At 37.3% G+C, this 25,698-nt stretch overlaps 1 protein-coding gene across 15 annotated transcripts in view; it reads right to left on the bottom strand.

Moving 5' to 3' along the window:
* LOC100561497 (FRAS1-related extracellular matrix protein 1) overlaps window positions 1-25,698 on the bottom strand; it is a 318,227-nt gene that overhangs the window by 120,451 nt on the left and 172,078 nt on the right. For 4 of the 15 annotated variants that reach the window (XR_001730232.2, XR_001730231.2, XM_062979572.1 and 1 more), the window contains exons 1-10: window positions 19,780-20,129; window positions 9,045-9,200; window positions 8,410-8,931; window positions 7,453-7,547; window positions 6,409-6,704; window positions 4,151-4,302; window positions 3,470-3,793; window positions 3,247-3,355; window positions 1,767-1,898; window positions 84-428 (exon numbers count right to left, since the gene is read on the bottom strand). Coding sequence is in view for 13 of the 15 variants with exons in the window: in XM_062979572.1 (XP_062835642.1) it covers window positions 84-428; window positions 1,767-1,898; window positions 3,247-3,355; window positions 3,470-3,793; window positions 4,151-4,302; window positions 6,409-6,704; window positions 7,453-7,547; window positions 8,410-8,649 (1,693 nt within the window). In the remaining 2 variants the exon portion in view is untranslated. Of the gene's footprint in view, window positions 1-83; window positions 429-1,766; window positions 1,899-3,246; window positions 3,356-3,469; window positions 3,794-4,150; window positions 4,303-6,408; window positions 6,705-7,452; window positions 7,548-8,409; window positions 8,932-9,044; window positions 9,201-19,779; window positions 20,133-25,698 lie in introns of those variants that run through there. The other 11 variants (XM_062979569.1, XM_062979571.1, XM_062979570.1 and 8 more) reach the window with 6 other exon arrangements.

Raw genomic sequence — 25,698 nt, 5'->3', positions numbered from 1 at the left:
ATCTGGCCTAAGATGCTGTTTGAAGTATTGAATGAACATTTTGTCTCTAACTTCCTTTCAATAAACATGATTAATTGCGCTACCTGATCCATCTGGTAATTGTTGCTTAATAAGTTCTCCAGCACTGGGTGGCTTGGATATTTTATAGAGGATATAATCATCATTTGAGTCAAAATCAGCTGCCATAAGTATATGATTTTCAATAAGAGCACAGTCCCCTTCTTCCAGCTCAAGAACAAGATTGTTCACCAAGAATGGTGGACTGTCATCTTTTGGAAGAATATTAATAGGAAATTTGTGTCTAACACTGTGCTTTCCATCATAGATTCTGAAGACTATGTCATCCTTGGTTGTGTCGCTGTCATCATGATGATACCGGACAACTCCATTTCTGAGTTCTTTAACTCCAAACTTGAAACCTTTTTTCCCTAGACAAAATCAAATAAAAAAAGACAACAGTTCTGTTAACATATTACTGAATTAATATTTACTATTAATCATTTAGTGGGATGTGTACATCAACAAGATTATTACACCCATCCACTCCTAGATCTGATTTGTCTCTTCTTATTATTTCCCTAAGGGTGGCTCTTTTAACTAGCTACAGTTGACCAAGCAAAGGCAGTATCATTTCAATTTTGTGTAACAGATCAATAGACTCAGATGGTATAGTATGAACTGATGCATTATTTGAAACAATATATTAACAGCAGTATTGAAAAACTACTCTGAAAATTAGATTTTACAACCTGCTGAATCAAGACCACATTTATTTTTACAAGCATATTATTCATTTTATATGACAAGCATTGAAAGGATTTGCCAAGTTCACAAGCTCTGTTTTTGTGCTAATATTAGAATATGATTTAACTGCCAATTTACCACAGAAAACTGTACTAAAAATCTCTCAGAATACAGAAGCAACAACACATTTGCATTTTTTTACTCAGTCATTGGCATTGTATCCTATAAATGTGTACTCAAAAGTCCCACTAACTTTCATAAAGTTTTCCCCCAGGTGATTTGATATAGAATTGCTGACTAACACACAAAAGTTAATACATTATCCTTAGAAATGTAATTATAGATTGGAGTGTTGTGTGGTTTCCCAGCTGTATGGCTGTGTTCTAACAGCATTTTTCCTTATGTTTCACCTTCATCCTCTGAAGATGCCAGCCACAGATGCAGGATAAATGCCAGGAGAAAATGCTGCTAGAACACAGTCACACAGAAACCACACAACACTACAATGATTCTGGTCATGAAAGCCTTTACAATAATTATAGATTGTTCAGTATTATGCTTGTTTCCTGCATATAGATTGTTTGTGGTCAAATTCTTGTGTTGAAAGATATACATTGTTTTATAATAAAATCTGCCAAATATAGAAGTTTACAAAATAATTCAAAGCACATCTGGTTTGTTTCCCCTTCTCCTTTTTTCCATGCCAACCCAATGTCTTGTTTGACAGATAAACTAGGCACTGTCATAAATTGAAATAGCTAATTTCTTTGCCTTTCCACAATATTTTACTATAACTTCAGTGAAGTTAAATTATGGTATATAAACTTAAGTACAAGGCAAACAGCAGGATCACTACATTTCATATTTTTATTTTCTTCCACATCTAGTAAAAGGCCTGTTGTGCCCTTATATAAATTATCTATTTTGTACCCCTTTTAATAAGAGAAAAAATGAATGGTAATGTTTAATGTTTAATTTCCCAAAAATTTGCATAATTATTTAAACTGTAGGAGCTGCCATACCTTGAACTGTGAGCCAACCATGATTTAAGCCTTCCACCACAAGCAGTTGAACACTATGAAGGTTGTCATTATCTACAATCTGAAGGGATTGCCAGGTAATGGGACGAGACTGCCCTTCTAACAAGTCAAGCCCTATAAGTAAGAATTTTAAGTACAAGGGGTTTACATGGCTCATAGGAAAATTATAGAACAAATCAGTATTCAAGATCTGTTGGACTTATGCTTAAGTCTGAACATTAGTCGCAACTAGAAAGGTTTCACTGAATCAGGCATCAGTCAAAAAAAAGAGAGAGAGAGAAACACATTACAGTCCATACCTCACAACCTCTGAGGATGCCTGCCATAGATGTGGGCGAAACGTCAGGAGAGAATACTTCTGGAACATGGCCACACAGCCCGAAAGACATACAACAACCCTGTGATCCCGGCCATGAAAGCCTTCGACAACACATTACAGTTGAATTTACTCAATAAAGGAAATCCCTTGAGTTTGGGCAAGGCTGTTGATAGCCAGAACTCTTGGAGATCTCCAATGAATGGAACTTCCAAGAGTCAAAGGACCTTATCATATTCACTTTGAGAAGTGTGAAAGATGGTCTGTTTAGCAAAGGGAATTGTATCGTTAGATCCCCAGTCATTCCGGTTCAAGTTCTGTCTTCCCATCACATGTTTCTCTCTTCAGGTTTTCACCCATTGTTGCCCATGTTCAGAGCCATCACATGGGGAATCCTTTTCTCCAACCTCTCCATATTACTTATTTTTAATCAGGAAAAACTTCAATATCAGAAAGCCAAGAGTTTGCTTGCTCTCCCCAAGGTCCCTTCCATTAAAGGAGGCATGACACCATTTTTTAACATTCTACTTTCCATGGGATCCCTTGCCCTCCCCAAACCCCACACACCAGAGGAGGTCTTCCCATCTTCAATGGGACATTCCCCTCTTCTCTTTGAATTTCTCCCTTTGAGTAGACCAGCAGAATTTTAACTCCACTTTTAACACTCTAGAGGAGTTGAGCATATTTTTAAAACACTTATTTCAATGGGACCCAAACAGTTTTTAAACCACTTTAAACAACAGAAGGATAATTGGGGGGAGGGGGGCTTCATAAAATGGAGTGTAAGAGAGAAATCCACCACAAGATACCTTATTAAAACCATTCACAAGTGTACATTAGTTTAGTGCTTAATAATCCAACTGAAACAACATGATGTTTCTAAATATAGAAACAGAATTCTGATTTAATAGCATGATGAATTCCTTATATTTGGATGAAGTTATTACTGTGATTGTTTAATAGAAATCAAAATCATATATTTTATGAATAAATGGCCCAACATGCTTTTCTCCAAGAAATAAAAGAACTATCCATAGCATCCTAATTATGTTTACCTGTTCACAGACCCTTCATACTGAATATATTAAGAACTTGCATATGTAAACACAATGCAGACAAGGACTTCATAAATGAAATTCTCCTTACCCATGTTCCATGCAACTCTAGGAGCATCCATTACAGCATTTCGTACTGAAAAATGGACACTGATAGGCAAGCTGTTCATGAAGAAGCTATCAATTGCTTGAAACTCAACCTAGGAGAACAAGATGGATGCAACAAATTTGTGACCCTTGTCTTGCAGGCATACAGTTTCTTGAAAGCATACAAAGGGAAGAAGTGGGAAAAACACTCAAGTATCATCACTCACCTCATAGTTCTGTCTTTCAGAATGAGAAATATTGGATGGTTGGAAAGCAACTTTTGTGTCATACAAATCTTGCCAAGTGAAGGATCTAATAGCTTTTGATTGATCTTCCAGATGGGTAATGTATCCTAGAGGAGGAGGCTTAGTAATATTGAATACCAGTCTTTGCTTTTGAGTCTCTTCATCGATAGCATCCAAAATCACAGTCGTAAGAGGAGTAAGAATAAATTCATCTATTTCCAAGATGAACATGGCCATGAATGCAGCTTGCGGTTTTACATTTGGAATGGCACCTTTTATTTTTACAGGAATCCACACATTTTCTGCCTACAAAGGAAAATAAAGGAAAATAAATTTCTCTTCATGTCACTACAGAAAGAACTAATACACATTATTTCTCAATATCAGCTAAAATGTCCTCTCTCTCCATCTCTCTCTGAGTTGCAAAAAGAAAACTGTTGAAATAATAAAACAATGGAATTTAAAGGTACTTCAAGCACTCCACCTTCTGTCAGTGCTGGAATTCACGTATGAAATAATCCAGCACTGTAGTGCATTTGTTCAACAAAGTAGTCATTTGCCATATATAGTGATCTTGATCCTCAGGTGTATGAAAAGGGTGGGGGGGGGGTAGATGTCATATAGAAATACAATTAATTATAATTCCAAGATGGATTTTCTCACCTGCTGCTGAAATCTGCTCTTTTTGTCTATGATTTCCACTTGAATTGAGATATAATCCTTATCAGGTGATGGAGGGCTGATGTGTTGATACCTAAGACCCATTTCCAGAAATTCTTCACAACTGATCTTTAAATCATGTATTTCTTTGGACCCTAAATGACAGGCAAGATTACTTAAACTAAGTAATTTGGAATGTCCAGCTGATCCAAAACAGGGAGGAAAACCCACTTTTACAATGCAAATATCGTAGTTATCTCTCTTTTTTAAATCTGTTTTTATACTGAAATTAATTTTACAAGAATTTACATATTTGACCTAGTAATTTCTGTTTGTGCAGTCTTGCTATACACACACACACACACACACAATGCAGTCTTCATTCATCATACCACCATATTAAGGTCAATTTATTTGGATGGATGTATACACATGAAGGTATTAAATGGTTTATCAGCAACCTGATGAATTGAAATCACAGTTTATCACATCCTTATTGTCTCGCTGTGAAGGGTTTTGAGAATTTGTAAACATTAAAATGGAATCATACACCATAAAGAAATTATTACTGAATTACTAGTCATATGGAACCTCAATCCATGGGTGAGACAGGATGAAAGACTCCCTCCTGAGCACACAGAAGACTGGGCAACTTGGAAGGCACTGAACAGACTGTGCTCTGGCACCACGAGATGCAGAGCCAATCTTCAGAAATGAGACTACAAAGTGGAGTCCATGACATGAGAGTGTGGAGAAGAGCAAACAACAGACCACTTACTACAATGTGGTCTGAACACTACCACATGCACAATGGAGGACCCTCTCACAGTGACACCAGAGGCACTCCAAGTGGCCAGATTCAGGTCAAAGAACATTTAGTATAATGCCAAGTTTTTAACTTTGATTGTGTTTCTAAATACATTACAACTGTACCATTGGTTTCACTTCTGATACGATAAATAAAACACTAGAAGGCTTTTCATTGAATCTAAACGGTTATATGTCAGAGCCAGCTCATACTTTGGTTATAAACTATGACTAAGTATTTCTTTCTCTTTTAATTGAAAATCAATGTACAAATAGGGCCTTGTGCAATCTATCAAAGAGCTGTACTGTGTTCCCAAATATTGTGATATATAATCCATAATTCAGAGAAATTTCCCATATCAAGAGACATTTTACAGAAGACCTCTCTAAATGTTAACCAGAGAAGTCTCAGAATTTGTAAACATTGTTGTAAACTAGTAGACATGGTGTAATTTAATAAGGTGACAAATAAAGGAACCATCTGCATGTGTATGCATCCCTTGGCTCCTCTTTTGTTCCAAACTACGCAATGCCTTTAAAAAAGCCTTTACCATTTTGACTTGAATCCCCTCAGATGAGAAAGGTGGGGTAGAAATGTTGTAAATAAATAAATATCAAAGCTTTTACTTAAACTGCATAGTTTCCCAGTTCAAATGAAATGGCAGTACAGCATTTGTTTTGCCTTTAAATATGAAGAAAGTAGTGAGGAGTTGCATGCATGTGAGAAACACAGGTTCATATCTCAGACTTAATAAGCCAGAAGTGATTGTCCAAACACAGTTGCTGAATCAACTAGACGGAGCATAAAGTGTACTTGGATAATCAAGTGGTTTCATTGTAATTGGAATATCTACAATAATATACTATTTTAAGAAGAAAATTATGAGATCACAGTATCATTATTTAAAAGAACAAGTTAGTGTCTAGACTGAGGATGAAAATCACCTTCATTTCTATCTCTATACCACATAAAATTTTATTTTGACCAACATATCCTCTCACATGATGTTCTGGAAGAGCTCTCACGTTTAGCTATGATGTGACCTTTTTAAGGGATCTAAATGTTGCATTTGAGTCCAATGCGTGGTGCTTGGAGCAGGGGAGAGGCTCAAAAACCAGTGCAAAAGATTAAAAGAAAAAAAACAAGAAGATTGGGAGAATTGTTGGAAACATCAGAGATCACCCAGAGTCTGCCAACATATGGCACACTTTCCCCATTCCTTTGATGTAAGTATTTTCTCTTTCCTTTTAAAAGACCACCCCCTTATTTTCTAGAATGTTGTCTACAGATAATCTATTCTCCTTCATCATAAGATCTTTCTTTTCTCCCTTAGCAGGGCAAATATACAGTAAATGACTAGAACTTAGACAGATGTTTAAATTCACATTTTAAAAAAGAAAATGAACTTTCAAAATGATAAGTTTAAAAGTGAAAAAGAAAGAAAGAAAATAACCTTTATTTAATTTGATGGGCACTTGTTCATCTTCACTTTGCTGTGTTTTTGGGTCTTCGGCAATTAGTTGGCCAACAGCAGGAAATTGTGATTCAGATGACACAATCCTTACTGTGCAGATTTTAGCAAATCCATTGTATCTAAAACTCAAAATACTTCTGTCAATGGGTTGAGAAAGCCCAAAGAAATGTGGAACTTCTAGAGGGATGTGTCCAAACTCAACAAGGCTTGATGATGAGTTTCTGATCTTTACATAAATGACAAATGTTTCTACTATAGTCTCCAGTGATGTAAACCTGAAAAATGAAAGACTTTTAAAATCTGATTTTATATTATTCAGGGAGAAAATCATTGGTAAACTATATTTGAATATAATTCCAGTAATGTTCATCAAAAGGTGAAAGTTTAAATGATCTGAAGAGTAATCAATGTTATTCAGGCTTCGGAGTCAATTCCTGTGGGACAATTAGTAAAATGATTCAGTTTCCCATAAAACAAAACCTTGTATAAATCACCAGGAAGTCATCAACAGATCCTGGGTGACAGAAGTTTGGGTGGTGGTTGGGATAGAAATTTTGGAATTTAGGCAGCACATTCTCGTTTTTGCCAGCCATTTTTGCCAGCCATATCCAGCAGGTGAATGTTCTGACAAACATCTTATCATGCCTTGGTGAGAAAAAAAAAATAGTTCTAGTTTTCATCTCATTAAAAGAACAACTGGCACATAGCAAAGAGAAATCAAACAAAAATGTCCCTCCTTTTCTTGGGGTGAAAAAAAATCAACAATCAGTTATATTTCTTCATCCATTTACAATAAAAATATATTTCTATGTTGAACTTTCAAAAAGAAAACAGTAGGGGACAAAGAAAAGGAAGAACAGTTTCTTGAGAAAATGCTAACTGGGCTCAAATACATTTAGAATTAAGAGATTCAACAATTAGCACTTCCTTGTATCAGAATAACAAACCATCAACACATGTATGTATCATTATAAATGTGTATTTTTGTTAAAACATAGAAAGCAGCAAATGCTGTGGATATACCTGTATACTCTCAGTATCACCGTATCTTCTTTAAGGAGGGGACATCCATTATGAATGTACCTCACTTCATTGGGTAGAAAGTGGCAATCAAATACCTGATAAGAAAAATAGAAATAAACCATGGACAAAATTGGCTTATTTAATTAAATATTCAGTATGGTCTTTAGATAACTGGAATAATTTGGACCCTATAGATATTGAAGAGCTGTATGGTGAGATGGCAGAAGTCAATGGTTGGCATAACTAATGGTAGTGGCCAGCAAGTGGGTGGAGAAATTTGGAGCATCAAGGAATATGCATTCTATTAATGGAGCTCAGTGTTCTATGTTATCTCATGTTAAGGCCATGTGAGTGTACTCTCAAGAACAACTGCCAATTTTATTCCTTGAGCTCACAACTGAGCATGCCAGAGGGCAAAGCAGGCAAAGTACTCTTTAACAGTCACTGTGAGTCCCCTTTGGGGAGATAAAGCAGGGTATAAATAATAAGAATAGTAGCAATAGTAGCAATAGTAGCAGTAGCAGTAATAATACTATATCTGGAGCATTGTCTACTTCCTGATCTGGATAAGCTGTGCTGAAGGAGAAGTTGGGGAAAATCTTCAAATGATCTACAGATGATGAACTAGTTTGGAAAATGAGCTGAATTATTTCCTTCTCTGAAACAATTTGGTTCATTTTTAATCAATCAATGGGCCCATCTATCTGTGGCTTTTAAGCTAATTTCTAATGCTCATACTTTACCTGTCAAACTTGCTCATAAGAACACCTCTGTCAAGCCAGTTTTATGGTGTGTCAATGCAATAAACATAGATGGCTAGAAGGATCTCAGAATGTGACAGAGTAAACTTTCAGTGTCAAAAACATGAGTAATCTCACACAGCTGTTTCATTCAACAATTTGCATTTCATCTCTAATCAGATGTTTTAAAAGGAGAAGCTAGAATAATGGTACTTACCTGAGGTGTCAGTTTCCCAACTCTTTGTGTCGCTGGCTCATTTATCACCACCTCTACTTTGCAAGAATTTCTCTCTTTAGAAGTGTTGAACTGCAGCTCATTTTCAGTTACATATGTGATTTGTCCTCTTTCAGTGTTAATCCCTTTATTCACCAAGACAAGCTTGGCTACTATTAGAGGTTCAAGGTTCCCCAGGAGAATAAGAACACTCCAAGCCAAAAACACATTCACAGCTTCCATCTTCTTATTCTATTTTCTTTCAGCTAATAAAACAAACACTAAAATATGGAACTTTGTTTCACTGTGATTTAAATATGTTTTGATGCATTTAATCTTCTCACTTGAAACACAGTTGCTTAATTGTAATGCGTTTTCCCCTAAAACAGTTCAGCCCATACACGTTACAACTGAGTAATTTACACTTGAAGCGGAGTATAATGAATGGGTCAGGCTCCTTGTTTTCCCATCAATATTCAACAGATAGCAAGTGTTCTGATATCCTTGAAAGCATTCAGAAATACACTGTATAGAGAAGGGGAAAGATACAAATGAAAAAGAATAAATCATAATACCAATAAGTGGTTTTGGGATATTTTGGCTACACAGTGTACTTTTTGGTGTGATTCATACGTTACCTCTCTCACTACTTCCCTTTCTTTCACTTTGTAGTTCCTTCTCCAAAAGGTCCTTTACCCACTCTGTTTCTTGTTGACTGCAGATAATGAAGGTTTTTTGGGGGATCTATCAGCAAACCAACATCAAAAAGCAAATCCTGAATAGTCAACAGCATGCTGGAGGGAAAAAGTCAGAGAATACAGTATGAATCCTGTATTCTGGTGTGGATACCTACAATTGTTTATAATGGTGAGTCTTACACTGTGACTAAGCTTGGGTTGAAAGAATACCATATAATCATATTAGAAGACCTACAGAAGTCAATAAACATTTCTGGGGTAATATATTTTGAAGTGCTGACAGATGAAACTATGAATATCAAATCTGTGAATATAGGAGTTTCTATATAATGAAATATAACAGTGAGGTGTTTTTCCTAAAGTTTCCAAATAGTGTGCCAATAATGCTATCTTCAGTGGGACAGGTAAAAACAGGTAGTGTTCCAGTACTGTAATAGAAAATAATTTATTAGACAGCAGCTAGATAAGAGAACTCAAATAGTGCATTTCTAGATTATATTGGACAGTATATGCCCCATACTAGCCATAATAAATCAAATATTTGCAAATCAGTTTTTAAACAAACAACTAGAGTAAAATGCTCCATAAATGCCTTTCCATATTTAGCAATTGGTGAACTATGCTGAATATAATTTCAGTAATAACGTTGGCAACAAACTGAAATAAACAAGCTGTCAGCCATTGCTTTGAGCTTGAGTTCAAATACAGCTGAATTATGACTGGTGCAACCTGCCTCTCAAACTGTTTCTCACTATCTTCTCTCTAGGGCACACTTTGTGCTTCACTAAAATGTGGGCCAAAAGATTATACTTCCACATGAGCCTATACACTTTTATAGGACATTTTGTCTATTTAGAGCTTTCAAGAGGGGCTAGTTGAAACCCCTGATGTTTGTGAATGGTGATGAAAGGGTTTACAATGAATGTACAAAATGTCATAGATTTACAGTCTGTGTTACTCTATTAAGAAATGTGTTCTTTCTCTCTCATGCAAGGGCAAAGCTATCTGAAAATGCAGCAACAATAATGTCCCACTAGGAATTGAGCTTCTTATCCAAAATTCGAGGAACCAAAGATATTCTGTAGTTGGTATTTAAAAAAGAAAAGAAAAAAAGAAATGGAAAACAGTATGAATATCTGTATATAAAATAGCACAGAGCAGCAGTAGAAATGGTGATAGGTCCCAGCATTCTTTGGATCCATCATCTCAACATTGAACTGCATTATATGAGTCTACACTGACCATGTAATGCAGTTTGAAACTGTATTATATGGTAATGTAGATGGGGCCCTGAAGTGGGATACAGCAGCAGCTTTGGCCATAATCTTTAGCACCCTTCCCTTTTCCTCCTGCACCCACCACCGGTTCCAGATCTCAGTCAGTGCCTTTCCTATTGAATGACTTTATCACATTAGGTTGAGGATTCACTATGCATTGTGGTGAATCCATGAGGGTCCCAGCAGGGGGTGAGAAGAACCCGTTGCTCCACACCCCACATTACGCAACTTACTCCAACTGCTATCCAATGGGGGAGAAGCATCACTGTCCAACTTCCCCCACTGTTCCTAAGGCAACACAGGAAGGTTCTGTGTTGCAGTGTTGGAAGCGTACGCCACTTCCTCTCCTCTTTCACCATGGAGCCTAGCTGGAAGTTGGTGTTTGTCATGGGAAGGACTTCATGGTGAAAGGGAAGAAGGGGCATAGGATGGGGGAATCAGCCCATCTGATGATGTCACAGGTCTTCTGTGGATGGGAACCCAGTAATCACAGCCAAGTTCAGTAGTGGCAAACATGAGACTGCAGAATTCAAGAATTCCCACCATTTCAAATATCTTCCTGTCTCTAGCCATGTCTCTGTGCAGCCCACAAAAATAGCACAGGTCCATACTTCTTATGGCTCTAGAGTTTTGGATTTTGGAGCATTTCAAATTTTAGAATTCCAGGTAAGAAACACTCGGCCTCCACATTATATGCCATTCTGAGATTTCTATTAATACTCCTGGCCAAAACAGTTCACCATCAATACAAACACTGAAAGGGATCTGAGCCAAATATTCTAATTGGTCTTTATTAATAACAGGATTGGAACTGGACTAGAAAATAAGAGTTGGAACTAGGGGTGGACAGAAGTTTTACTGAAACTGACAGTCTCGATGAAAGTAGCATGTTCACACCTCCTGAGATTTGTCACAAATTGCCTTGTGAATTTGCAGGCTTACAGGGTGTTTCTGAGAAATAAAGCGTGCAGAAAACAATGCATATTTTAATACATAATAGGATAAAATGTCCATAATTGAAAATCACACAGAAACATGCTTCAGTGAAATAAATGCACAAGTTAATCTTGGAAAATTGTCTAAAGAGTGCAAAGTTCAGGGTGGGATGAAAATACAAAGTATTGCAATTTAACATTGAGGGGAAGAAAATGTGGACAGGATTTGGAGAAATTCATTGAAGTAGAAACAGAAAGCCTTCCATATTGGCAATACTAGCTGGAAACATAGGAAATTTAAGGCAGATGTAAAATATAAGAGATTCCATCTAAATATTTGAAATAACTTCCTAACTTTAAGAAATTCAACAACAAAATGGACTTTTCTTATATAGAAAGTTTTAAACAAAATTGGATGGTTATGTCTCAAGAATGGTTGTGTGTGTGTGTGTGTGTTCATGCATGTAGTAGGCTAGATGACCGCTGCTGTCTGTTTCATCTCTGACATTCTATAATTCTATGACTTGAAATTATCAGGTTGAAAAATTATGCATTAGAATATGCAAGCAAAAACCTAGATGCTCATCGGCCTGTTGGTCAAACTCATGTAGCTAAAATTGTCCATGAAGCCAAGTCTGCTGCTGTATAGGAAACAGCTTTAAAAAAAATCATTATCATGTAATCTGTTAACAAGGCAAGAATGAAGCTGACACAACAGAGCTCTTCAAAACATCTTAGGTGGCTTTAGATGTATTCCCTAAATCTTTCATAACTGTCATGAATAAAATACAAGACATGCTGATGTAATACTTGAAATAGTATCTATTTTCACCATTTATATGACAGTTTAAGAGGTTATTTTCTCTGACATTTATTTTATTCTCACAATAAATAACATGCAGAAAGGTTGTTATATTTGGTAAATTTTAATAGAAAAATACATTTAAATTTCAACTACTTTATAGTTTAAATAGTTTGCAAAACCATCTCTTTCCCTTTTATCTTGAGACCTAATATACACATAGTCAAGAAAATCCTTTTCAAATTTATGAATTAACTTTCTTTTATGTATGAACTGCAAATGTAGAAAATATATTGTATTTTATTAAGTAATTGATTTCAAATGCACAGCAAACTAAAGCAATAGTTCAATAGAAACACATTAACGACTTCTTCACACGGGGCACATTTCGGCGGCAACTCTGGTTTTGCAGCTTTGCCACAGAGCCCACCAGCTCCCATCACACACTGGAGAAGTACTACTGGGATTGTTTCATGGCAAAACTGCTGCAGAACCGGAGTTGCTGCTGAAAAAGCTGTCGGTGGCAACACAGGAGGCCTCCGGTATTTGCATTGCTCTCAACGGGGCTAGCTGACAGGCAAACGTGTCCCCCTATGTGATATGGTGGGGGGAAGCCAGGACAGTGTGGGGCATGGGGAGATGGGTTTCCACACCTCTGAATGTGCACCACCAGAATCACCACAATCCTTGGTGATTCCAGTGGCACATGAGAAGAGGTCCTAACTCAGAGTATCTTGTAAAAAAAAACAACAACTAAAGACACATACATGTTATAACTAGTTATCTCTCACATTGAAAGCTTTTTGCTGTAGTACTAAATGCTATGGTACAGATAGAGGTGTGATATCTTTTGACCATCAGCATTGGCAATGGTAAAGAATTGTTGAGCTGTGCTCCAAACATCAGCAGGGCTAAACGTTTCCCACCGCTAGTATAGTATATGCAAGTACAGTATACTGAAGTGGACAAATTTGATGTGCCTGAAGGCTTACTGGCCCCTTGAGATATACATGTTCTGACATAATGTATTTCCGGGTGCTATGGGTTTTCCAGGCTGTATGGCCATGTTCCAGATGCATTATCTCCTGATATTTCACCCACTTCTATGGCAGGCATTCCCAGAGGTTGTGGGGTTTGTTGAAAACTAGGCATGTGGGCTTTATATATCTGTGGAAGGTCCAGGGTGGGAGAAAGAACTCTTGTCTGTTTGAGGCAAGTGTGAATATTGTAACTGACGATCTTGATTAGCATTGACTAGCTTTGCAACTTCAAAGCTTGGCTGCTTCTTTCCTGGGGGAATCCTTTCTTGGGAGGTGTTAGCTGGCCCTGATTATTTCTTGTCTGGAATTCCTCTGTTTTCAGAGTGTTGTTCTTTATTTACTGTCCTGATTTTAGAGTTTTTAATAATGGTAAAAAGGTAAAGGTAAAGGTTTCCCCTGACGTTAAGCCCAGTCATGTCTGACTCTGGGGGTTGGTGCTCATCTCCATTTCTAAGCCAAAGAGACGGCGTTGTCCGTAGACACCCCCAAGGTCATGTGTCCGGCATGACTGCATGGAGCGTCGTTACCTTCCCGCCAAAGCGGTACCTATTGATCTACTCACATTTTGCATGTTTTCGAACTGCTAGGTTGGCAGGAGCTGGAGCTAGCAGCAGGCGCTCAAGCCACTCCTGAGATTTGAAGCTGGGACCTTTCGGTCTGCAAGTTCAGATGCACAGCGCTTTAATGCACTTCGCCACTGGGGCTCCTTTTTAATACTGGTAGCCAAATTTTATTCATTTTCATGCTTTCTTCCTTTCTGTTGAAATTGTCCACATGTTTGTGGATTTCAATGGCTTCTCTGTGTAGTCTGACATGGTAGTTGTGAGAGTGGTCCAGCATTTCTGTGTTCACAAATAATGTGCTGTGTCCAGGTTGGTACATCAAGGGCTCTGCTATAGCTGACTTCTTTAGTTGAGTTTGTTTGCAGTGCCTTTCATGTTAACTGATTTGTGTTTTGGAGCTGTGTTTGGTTGTCCTTATGTAGACTTGTCCACAGCTACACGGTATACTATACGGTAGACTCCTGCAGAGGAGAGAGGATCCCTCTTGTCCTTTCCTGAACGTAGCATTTGTTGGATTTTCTTAGTGGGTCTGTAGATAGTTTGTAGGTAGTGTTTCTTCATCAGCTTCCCTATGTGGTAAGTGGTTCCCTTGATGTATGTAAGAACACTTTTCCTCTGGGTGGATCTTTATCTTTACTCTCATGGCTGGTTCTTGCTCTTGCAGGTCTTCTGATGTCTGTGGTGGAGTATCCATTGGCCTGTAGAGCCCAGTTTAGGTGGTTCAGTTCACCTTGGAAGAGGTGGGGTTTGCAGATTCTTTTTGCACAATCTGCCAGGGCTTTAATTGTGCTTCTTTTTTGACATGGGCGGTGGTTGGAGTTTTTATGTAGGTATCTATCTGTGTCTGTAGGTTTAATGTAAACTGTGTGGCTCAGTTGTTGATTGGGTTTGCAGATGACTAGGACATCTAGAAATGGCAGTTTTCCTTCATTTTCTTTTTCCATGGTGAATTGGATGTTTGGGTGGATGCTGTTGAAGTGGTCCAGGAACTTGATTAGTTCTCCATGGCTCCCAATGGTGAAGGTCACCCACATATCTGAACCATCTAGTGAACTTTTTTGTTGTTTCCAGGGCTTGTTTTTCAAGATGTTCTATGTAGAGATTTGCTATTCTGGTTGTTTTAGCTATGTTAATTGCTTTTAAAATTTTAGTTTTACATCTACTTTTAAAAGAAGAGGTTTAGGGTTGTTGTTTTTTTAAAAAAAATGTTTTTAATCTTTTCATTCATTTTAATATCATTGTGGGTACCCTGATGGGTGGTACCTTGCTAGTCCAGTAAATGAATGTCTTAAATAATAAACAAACACACAGGAAACAAATGCCTTAAATAAACAAACACATAACTTTCAAGTTTGTATAACAGCCCCCATTCTAGAAATCCTATTAAAGAGAGCAAAATACTTTAAGGAAGAAGGGAGGAAGAGTGAACTTTATGGAGAAAGAAAACTATGGCATGAACCATAGTTTGGAACAGAATTAAACATCAGATTTTCATAATGTTTATTGATGTTAATGACACTTGTCTGGGAAACAGAATGGCTAATGCTATTTTTAGAATTAAATGGGGTTCAAAAGGATGTTGCAGACAGAATCCTGCTGAGACATTTGGAATCAAAGACAGTGATGTATACACTGGGATCTGAACTGGAGATGCTATCTTGGGTTTTTCTGTGAATATTTCAGAGACATAGAACAAAGTACTGGGAATCTAAAAGTACAACTGCAAAGACAAAAGTGCCAAAATGGAAAATGCTTAGCATTCAACTTTGTATTGGTAACAGAAGCTAAATGAATAAAATTCTATTTTCACATAACTCTCACACGGTTATCAAAATATTTGATTTTCTTAAAGTCAGGCTATCCTCCAAAGCATGAGTATTAGTCTGGTTTTGAAACCAATGTGACAATGCCATTTACCTAGGGGGAGTCTGTTTAAATCCGATGGGGCTTACTTCTAAATACATAAGGATGGCTTTGTTTGGCAGCTATGCCCATTTATTTTGAGTACTTCAGAATGTACAGAATAAAACTGGGCTGGATTGAGATGGGTGAGTCCACATTTTCTATAAATTACGAAATATACATATACATACTAGCTTAGGTATCTGGTGATGCCCAGGTTAGTCATAAGGGTGCTGGTGAACTATAATCCCCAAAATCATGGGTCAGTCACCCCCGAACCCCGCCTGTATTCAGAGTTGACCATGTTAGCTTTGTGTGCCAAGTGTAGTCCAGATCCATCATCATTTGGATTCACAGTGCTCTCTTGATGAAGGTGAACGTCAACTCCTGGATTAGAAAGTCAATTCTCCCCCATCTCTGCCTGAATGAAAAATCGGTCATGTTGGGTCTGTGTGCCAAATTTGGTCCAGATCTGCCATTGGCTGGGTTCAGTGCTCTCTGGATACAGGTGAACTACAATTCACAGGTTTTTTGAAGTGCTGTCTTTATGGCCTAAAGGGAAGCCCAAGGCATTGGATTTACATCCATTGTATTACTCTGAAGTAAATCTAGCAATGCCCGGTAGGACTTACTCTCAAGAAAGGAGGAGAAAAGTCACCAGTCATGTGTAATCTGCTTCAATAGACATTGTGGAAAAGACTACGATGCTGCTTTAAAAACAAGCCAATTTAGCCCACATACAAGGGCTGGTATCACTGTTTGGGAGAAGGTGATGCACGAGGGGATCTGTATCAGGGAGCCAACAGTGCCAACAAGCGATAAAACCCTGCTTTACAATCCAAAAGGGTTGGTGGTCAGGAGCCAATATCTCTCCCACATGCTGGATGATCTGCTTGGTAGTGGGCAATTTTTCCCTTAATGTGACCTTGCCCCTGGTGGATATGCTCCAAAGATCCAAGATGGCCTGCGTCTTTCCCCCCATGACAGCAGGGGAAGTGGGAGTACTCTGGCTGCTGCTCCTGCCACCAGTCCCAGCCTCCTGACTCAGCATTGAGTCAACCCAATGGTAGCCTCAAGTCTTTTTTCCTGCTGATTTTGCCATTGCACTACTTGCGTAGTTAACTTAGGATGCATCTGGAAATGTTCCCATATGTTAGACCTTGGCCTTCCCATCACAACTGTGGGGTGAGGTGGGGGAGTGTCAACTGGGAACACAGAGGGAGATTTGGGGGGGGGGGTGAGACAATTTCTATTTCTAATACCCCCTGAGACTCCAGAAGCACTTCTTTCCCAATCTCCTCTATTTCTCACGAGGCAAATTCAGCCCTGCCTCCTCCAAAGTAACGGGAAGCAGCAGCTGGGACTGAGACGGTTCCATCACAGCAGTACTGGTACTAGCATCACCACCATTCAAAATGTAAGTTAAAGTGTGTGGGCTGTGGTAGAAGAAACTCCCCTCTCTTTTGTTCCCCCTCTGAAACCATGGGCAGACCCAGAGAATGCACAACCCGGCCCACTGTCATAGGATGCTTCAAGTTGAATGATTTATAGTACAATAGAGTCTTGCTTATCTAACCTTCACTTATCCAATGTTCTGGATTATCCAATGCAGTCTGCCTCCCACCCAGATCCACAGCTGTTTCTCTAGGCAGTAAGGACTGAATTTTTTATGGATTTAACTTCTGACAATATGTTACTGTAAGCTCATTTTATGCAATGCTATCTTTATTTGTAGTCAATGTTTTTGTAGTCAATGTTTTCAATGTTCCCCTGGGGAAGAAGAGTGGTATATAAAATAAATAAATAAATAAATAAATAAATAAATAAATAAAATGCTTTGCAATGTTTTTGTGCTAAATTCATAAATACAATAATTACTACATAACGTTACCGTGTATTGAACTGCTTTTTCTGTTGATTTGTTGTAAAACATGATGTTTTGGTGCTTAATTTGTAAAAATCATAATGTAATTTGATGTTTAACAGGCTTTTCCTGAATTCCTTCTTATTATCTAACATTTTCGCTTATCCAATGCTCTGCCAGCCCATTTATGTTGAATAAGTGAGACTCTACTGTACTAGAATTCACTATAGTTTAGTTTTGGTACTACTTCAATTTCACACCCTGCAGATTCAATAATAGAAAGAAGATATTACTTTTCTTTAAAATGGTGTACTGAACTACTAGGTTTCCCAAACACAGAATGGTTTGGCAAACTACAGCTTTGAGAGTCTGGTCCCAATCAGCCTAGCACAGATAGTAGCAGATGCAATAACTATGAACCAATATTTCTTTACTTTAAATTGATGTAGTAAGAGTCAACTTGGTTTCCCAAACACAGAGAATGGTTTTGGCAAACTACAGGCCCCCAATACAGACATTAGCATGATGCAGAAACGATTTTTGCACAGTCCTAATAGATATCAATAGATACAGATTTGCTACTCCTATAATGCTCAAAATTGATTTTTAATACAATGTCTCCCAAACTCCCAGTGTCTACCAGGCGTTTTGGGCTTCAGCTCCCAAAATCCCAGATCATTTGCCAAGGGAACTGAGGCTTCTGCAAGGTGAAACCCCAAATACTTGGAGGACTAGCTTTTGGGAATCACTCCTTCCATAAGGAAGCAGAATATGCTTCTTCCTAATGCAATATGAAAATGTAGAGCACAAAAACAGGAAGTTCACCTCTCTTGCACTTCCGATGTGAGCACAAACTTGATCAGATAATCCTAATTCATTTATTCCATGCACTGAAGCTCCCAGTTGATATTTATATATCAAATTGGTGTACATTCTTGCTGTTACAGGATATCATAGCATATTCTCCACTCTTTAAGGTGACTTTGCTTCAGTGAGAGAAATAATAACATTTTGTACCCACCAATACTATTTTTCCTTCTGCACACAGCTATTTTCACAAATGGGGATCACAAAATCATTGTCTTATCCAAAATTTCTATTTCCTTCAGAACTCTTAAGTAATCAAGGTTTCTGGTAACCCTTCTTTGGTTACTAGTTACAGGCCTTACCCCCCCCCCCCACTTCCACATGAAAACATAATGGCAGGATGAACATAATCAATGCTTTCATTGTGTAGTTCTCAAAGCCTTCTTTTACGAAACAATTTGCTGACAGACTTTCATAGAAAAAATACTGTTACTACAGCATGAGGCAGGGAAGCAAGACAGGAAATATTCTCAAGGTTTGCTCTCAGTCTGTAAAGCCAGGATGAAAGAACACCTGCATCTTTTAGGTTTAAAATTAATAAGCCAAGTTATTGGATTTCCCAATGCTAATTAGAAGAATCCCATTAGATTCCCCCTTTCCCTCCTACTAATTAGTTGAAAGGAGGGGAGAATTCACAGGCAAGTATGAATAAATAGACAAAGTGTTCATGGGACGCCTTTGATATGTGACTCACTCAAGCTGAGAGGGGGATGAGCTTTAGCAAACAGCCCATCTGTGATTTTGAACACCTGATAGCCCGAAGCATGCAGGTGTGTAAGAAACATGTATTTCGATAGTGGGAGTCTTAAAAACAACAACAATGATACAACACCACTGCAATTCACATGAAAATCCAGATTCCTAGTTAGTGGCATGAATAATTTATCAACATCCAACAGTGACACTTTTGTTGTTTGCTGAAGCAGCAACAAGACCACTTGCCAGGACAAAAGAAGTTTTCAAACTATAAAAGCAGCCGTTTTGACAGCACAAATATGTTCTTCATTAATCAACCCGGACACAATTATCTCATTTTTAAAAGCCATGGCTCCTTGTAGTGTGAGATAATCCTCCAGCCTAGAGACAAGATTGCTTAGGGCATTTTAAAAATTATTAAATAATAATTTTGTCTTTCATCTACATTTTGTAAATCCTCCATTCATTATATACTTTTAAATGCAGTTATGCTATTATGCTATCAAAATAAAGTTACGTTATTCATGCTGAAGGAATATCTTCTAATGGGTATTTAATTAAACATGCCAATTTAGTCTGTGTGTGAATTTAAAACATAACTGCTCGCTTTTCTTGTCCAGTGTAAAAGTTTTTTTAAAGCACTGTTTTTTTAGGCACCCGGTAGTCTTTTTTTTAAAAAATGGAATGGAAACTAGCAAGCCTGCCAAGAAAGGAAAATCAAAGCCATACCTGCAAGCTGCAATACAGCTTTAGGAATCCCCTCAAACTTTTCTTTTCATGTGCTTTGAAAGTGGACTTTTTCAAAATGGTGGTAAAGTCACTTTAAAAATCCTTCAAGTCAAGCTGCTAAAAAAAAAGCAAAAAGAAATAGGAGGCATTAAATGTAATTGTCCCAGAGCAATCTCTTCAGAGAGGGAAAAACGAGCTTCAAATGCAGGAAATCTGTCTAACTCAAGCTGGCTCTGTTCTCACAGATGTTACTGATTCAAGTGAGATAGCAATTCCAAAGCTCCAAAACGGATTCCAAGTGAGAAAATAGGAAAAGTCATTGGTTGCTATTAGATACGCATTCTGAAGTTTCAAAAAAAAAAAAAGATAGCCAAAGAATGGGCAGTGAGGAATTTGTGGCCTGGATTATAGAGGTTCCATGGTCATTAAGCAAGAGTGACAAACAAGAACTGATCTCCGGTGCAAAGGATGCAAAAGGTTAAACCTGAAATCCACAGTATGTTTACTGGGGAAGAAGCACCATGAAACTCAGTTGGAGTTACTTCTGAGTAAATATGATCCACACAGAAATTCTGGTTTTTGTAGCAGAATGTGAGTAAAATGTGTTAGAAAGTTTTGAACATTTCATAAAGATTGATTTAATATTTTTTTAAAAAAAAAACAACCCCAAAGTTATAACATAGTGTAAAATCATGAAAACATTTTGTCTGTTTCTCATCTCCAAAAAGAGAATGGTATAAGAACTTCCCATTTTTGTTTATTTTTGGCTCAATCTGAAGGATTTTTCAAAGTCTGCTCACAGCCTGACAACATTCATGGATTTTTTCACTCTGCTGGCAACATGTGTGACTATCCTACAGACATAGCTACACTTGTAAGACCTGCAGTAAAATAGTTCTCTACAAATTTCTAGCAAGGCTACTATGCTTCTTTGGAACATATTCTATTTCCTCTCACTTTCTACACCCCACTCCCATCCCATTTCCTGAAACGCTTAGAGGTGCGTTCCACAAAGGTGGGTTTTACAGCTGATCATGAAGAAAACATGGAGGGAATATGGGTATTCTTTATTATGATAACTCAAAACAACAATGTCAGAAGCATTTGCATATAAAAGTAGATTAAACAGAGAGGTGACATAAATTAATCTGCTATGAAAACTTGAGTTTCTTCTTTTTTATGTTAACCTGCGTTTTTCTACCATGCTTCATATCCACTGCAAAAAGAAAGGGAATACTGCAAATAATCAAATATTAGTTTTCCAAGATATAGCAGTGTTAATCTATTATGTCATAACAGGGGCCAGCAAAATCATGCAAATTACATGGGCATGCCCACCAAGATTTCACTCAAAAACCGTATAAAAGTAGTGTTATCTTTTCTGATTTCTTTCTAACATACTCTGTAGCTGTTTTACTTTGCCAGTCCATTTTAAATTGTTCCCAGAATACCTATCACTATTAAAACCACAGTTATTTTCTTTTCCCAAAGACTCTGAATTTCAATTTGTAGGTTTCAATATTTCATGATCTTTTTCTTCTCTTTGCTGTTTTTTTCTGCAATAATTTCCAAATGTTCCTCTTCTTGGCTTTTCCTGCTATGATTTTAATGTACTGGCCATACACTGGTTTTATTGGGCTTATATCTATACATATCTTTCATTTTTTCAACATTCAGTATATTTTCTCTGTATATTAACCCCTTTCCTTTGCTTTATTTGATATTTTAACTTGAGGATTTTTTTTCAGCAGTTTACTTCATTTGTAGTAAAACCTAGAAACCCGTATTATGTGGTGGATATAATTAATTAAGGGTTTGAAGATGTTAAGCATGGTATGCTGTCATCATTTTCTGTCTAGTGCATCTAATTCTATCTGAGAACAATCAACAGTTCCAACACTGTATCAAATAACTGGTATGCCCTGGAGTTTATGGCCAAAACTATGACTTACTGTTCATTTTGAAGACTTTGCATACTTTTATTATGTACTTACTATAAGTGATTATTTTTCTTTCTTTTTTAATTTTAGATATCCTCCACTTATACCAAGCCACCTTGTCTGTCTCCTGAGGAATCTGTATAACGACCAAGTGGCAACAGTAAGAACAGACCATGGACCCACAGGCTGGTTCAAGATTGGGAAAGGAGTATGGCAGGGCTGTATACTCTCACCCTACCTATTCAACTTGTATGCAAAATACATCATGTGATGTACAGGGCTTGATGAATCCAAGGCTGGAGTTAAAATTGCTGAAAGAAACATTAGCAACTTTAAATATGAAGATGATACCACTTTGATGGCTGACAACAAGTAGCAGCTGAGGAGCCTTATAACCAAGGTGAAAGAAGAAAGTGCAAAGGCTGGGTTGCAGTTAAACATAAAAACAAAACAAAAACAGAATAATGGCAACCAGACTGTTTGATAACTGGCAAATAGAGAGAGGAAACATGGAAGCAGTGACAGACTTTCTATTTCTAGGTGCGAAGATTACTGCAGACGCAGACTGCAGCCTGTTAATCAGAAGACATTCACCTCTTGGGAGGAGAGCAATGACCAATCTCAATAAAATAGTGAAGAGTAGAGACATCACACTGGCAACAAAGGTCCTCATAGTTAAAGCAATGGTATTTCCCACAGTAATCTATGGATACAAGAGCTGGACAATAAGGAAGACTGAGCGAAGGAAGATATATGCTTTTGTACTATGGTGTTGGAGGAAAATTCTGAGAGTGCCTTGGATCGCAAGAAAATCAAACCAGTCCATACTACAAGAAATAAAGCCCAACTGCTCACTGGTGGGAATAATAATAATAATAATAATAATAATAATAATAATAATAATAATAATATCCTGCCACCATCTCCCCAAAGTGACTCAGGACAACTTACATGGGGACCAAACCCAGCATAAACAAAGTTTACAAGCTAAAACATAATTAAAAACATAAACAGTCAAATTAAAATAATTAAAAACAGCAAAGTAAAAACATTATAAAATATATCAACCCACATCATCAACCAGTAAACCAGGACATGGTGGGCATGATCAGATTCGAGAGGGCAGGGCAAGGACTTGTGCAAAACAGACTATAGAACCGGGGCTGGGGGTAAAGTGCTGAGAAAACCTAATGAATAAATTAGGGCTGGGCAGACCTGATCAGGGACTACGATCAGGACTCGTAAAACTGTCAGGGAAGGATATTAAAGGCAAAGATGAAATACTTTGGCCACATAATGAGAAGACAGGACAGCTTGGAGAAGACAATGATGCTGGGGAAAATGGAAGGAAAAAGGAAGAGGGTCCAACCAAGGGCAAGATGGATGGATGGTCTCCTTGAAGTGACTGGCTTGACCTTGAAAGAAATGGGGGTGATAACGGCCGACAGGGAGCTCTGGCATGGGCTGATCCATGAGGTCACAAAGAGTAGGAAAGGATTGAATGAATAAACAACAAAACCACTTATAATATTCTCTAATACTTGTAGTTTCCATTATGGTTGGAGTTTTTAATCACATTTCAAACATGGAGCTTTATCTCTTCAGCAGTTTTTTCTATTTATTGATAGTGTTGCATATTCATCAATTCTGAATTCCATTAAGATGGTTTTCTAAATATTATTACAGTAGTCTATAATAATTCAGTTTCTAATTGTGATTTTCCATATAATTTTAATTCATCAACAAAGTAAGCTAGATTTATTTTCCCTGCTTATTTGGATATTTGAAATCCTTGATTTTTTTTTCTTAATGTTACTGAAAGCAGATAAATAATAAGGGAGAAAAGAAATAATCTGGAAAGGTTTTATACCTAATATTATCTCTACCAGGTTCATTTCTACATAGTATTAATATGCTGTTCCAGGTTTGGTGCCATTGGGTGATTTGGATTCTGCCCAGCTTGGTGCCAACAGTGTGAGCAGCACTGATCACCATTACTGTTTGTGGCATATATAGATGGACCGACAGATACAAAAAAGCAAACTTAGAAATAAAGCCTTCAGCAACCAGCAATAAAACATTATGTTTCACATCACTTTCATACCTAATGTTCAGCAAAGTATTTAGACATCAAAATTTGCAAAAAGTGCAGACCACATCAGAGTCCAAGTGAAATTATTCTGAGCCACAGTTTAGCATATGCTTAACCTCTCCACTGAAAAGAGTGGGACAAACACCTGTTAACATTGTCTGGATCAAGCACATAATCTGTACACTTCCCCCCAACTTAAAACATAATTAGGTTGTATATTCAGAGACAAAGTATGCCATTAAAAAGAAATGACAATGCAATTCAGAGGAAAATGACATTTCCTTAAAGCGTCTCTTGAACAAAGAGCAGAGTATCCTTATTTTTTCAGGTGGTTTCCTGTCCTTGCCCTCTAAGAAAGGCAGTCACCTTTGATTCCTTGAACTCCAAGGCAACAATTTCCATGTGAAAGTGGAATCGCTATTTCATCTGTTGATTCAGTGGAGTGAATCCATGTCAGAAGGATTAAAAACAGGCCATCTCTGAAAGCACTACAAAAAACTGGAGTCTGGTTTTGGACTAAGTAACAGCTGCCAAAATAATTGGTGTGAATCCTATTAATTAACAACAATTCAGAAGTCAGACTGAGGCAAGCCAAGCTGGACAACACACAGTCTTTATCATATATGCTGAATACTATAGCACTGCAAATCAAGTGTTTCTCATCTGGCAAAAAGATACAAATATCTGTAATTATTTGAGTGATATTCACATACCTCTTTGGATGTTCTAGCTACAATATTTCAATTAAAGTTATCATACCATTGTTCTAAAAAGCTGAAGGAAACATATGCAGGTTTTTCCTATTTCATTCTTTGAACAGACATGTATCCACACTAGATAATTATATCACTTCATAACTCTTTTATTTACTCCCATAATTATATATTGTGCAATTCTGGGATTTAAAGTTTTGTGTAGTTTTTTAAAGAAGACTATTGCTACTGTTCTGAGGGGGGGGGGGGGGATAAAGAATTCTAAGTACCTTTCTGAACTCTAAATCCCAACAGGATGGAGCTATGGCACATTGGTGTAAACTCCCCAAGTCTGGGAGGTAATTAGATTGAAAGAAAGTGACTGAGTTACACAATTCAGACATAGATTTTCCTTCTTCCAGCATCCTATGTATTGCAAAATAAAACAAATGTTGGGAACAACCTTTGATGCCTCTATATTTGGTAACTTCTCCTTTTTCCTGTTTATGGAGGAAAAGGAGGTGCATTTTCATTTTTAGAAATAAGATTTTTAAATCCTACAGAAAGCAAAGTCTAGCATCAAAAGTAAGAGAGAATCCTATGTGATTTTTTTAAAAAAAGTTTTAAAAATCTTTAATTACTGGTTTTATGTTGTGATGTAAGCAGGAAGCCACATTTGGAAAAGGACACTTCCACCCTTATGTATATCCTTGACTTTAAAAAAAATCAAAAAATGTTATGAAAATATAATTACAAACCTTCTCTGTAGCGATGACAAAGTGCACAATTTATATCACTATTTGACTTTGTATAAGACCTGCCTATTATTATACGTGGTGTGGGTGGGAGGCACTCTCGCTATTTTAGCATCTTCTTTTTTAATGCAACCAAAAGAGGGCAGGTTGGGTTTCTCTTACTAATATTATTGCTGAAGGTTTATCACATTCAAGCCTGACCATAGAGAGAGAGGAAAACAATCCTGTTACTGGCTTGGTGATTTATGACTACTCCTTCTGAACAATAACTATTTATGCATCCATTTATTGTGTCTCTTGGTGTCACATTTTTGGCAAAGTCACCCAGCTCTGTGTAGTGCGTCCAATTACTTCTTCCATCAGAAAATGTTTAGTAGAACTGCCATTTAATAAGGATTCTGCCTTTTAATTTGCTCAAATAAAACTACCGCTTGCACTAC

This window comes from Anolis carolinensis, chromosome 4 (genome assembly GCF_035594765.1).
Source record: "Anolis carolinensis isolate JA03-04 chromosome 4, rAnoCar3.1.pri, whole genome shotgun sequence".
NCBI classification, from domain to species: Eukaryota; Metazoa; Chordata; class Lepidosauria; order Squamata; family Dactyloidae; genus Anolis; species Anolis carolinensis.
This window is presented reverse-complemented; position numbering and strand designations above follow the sequence as displayed.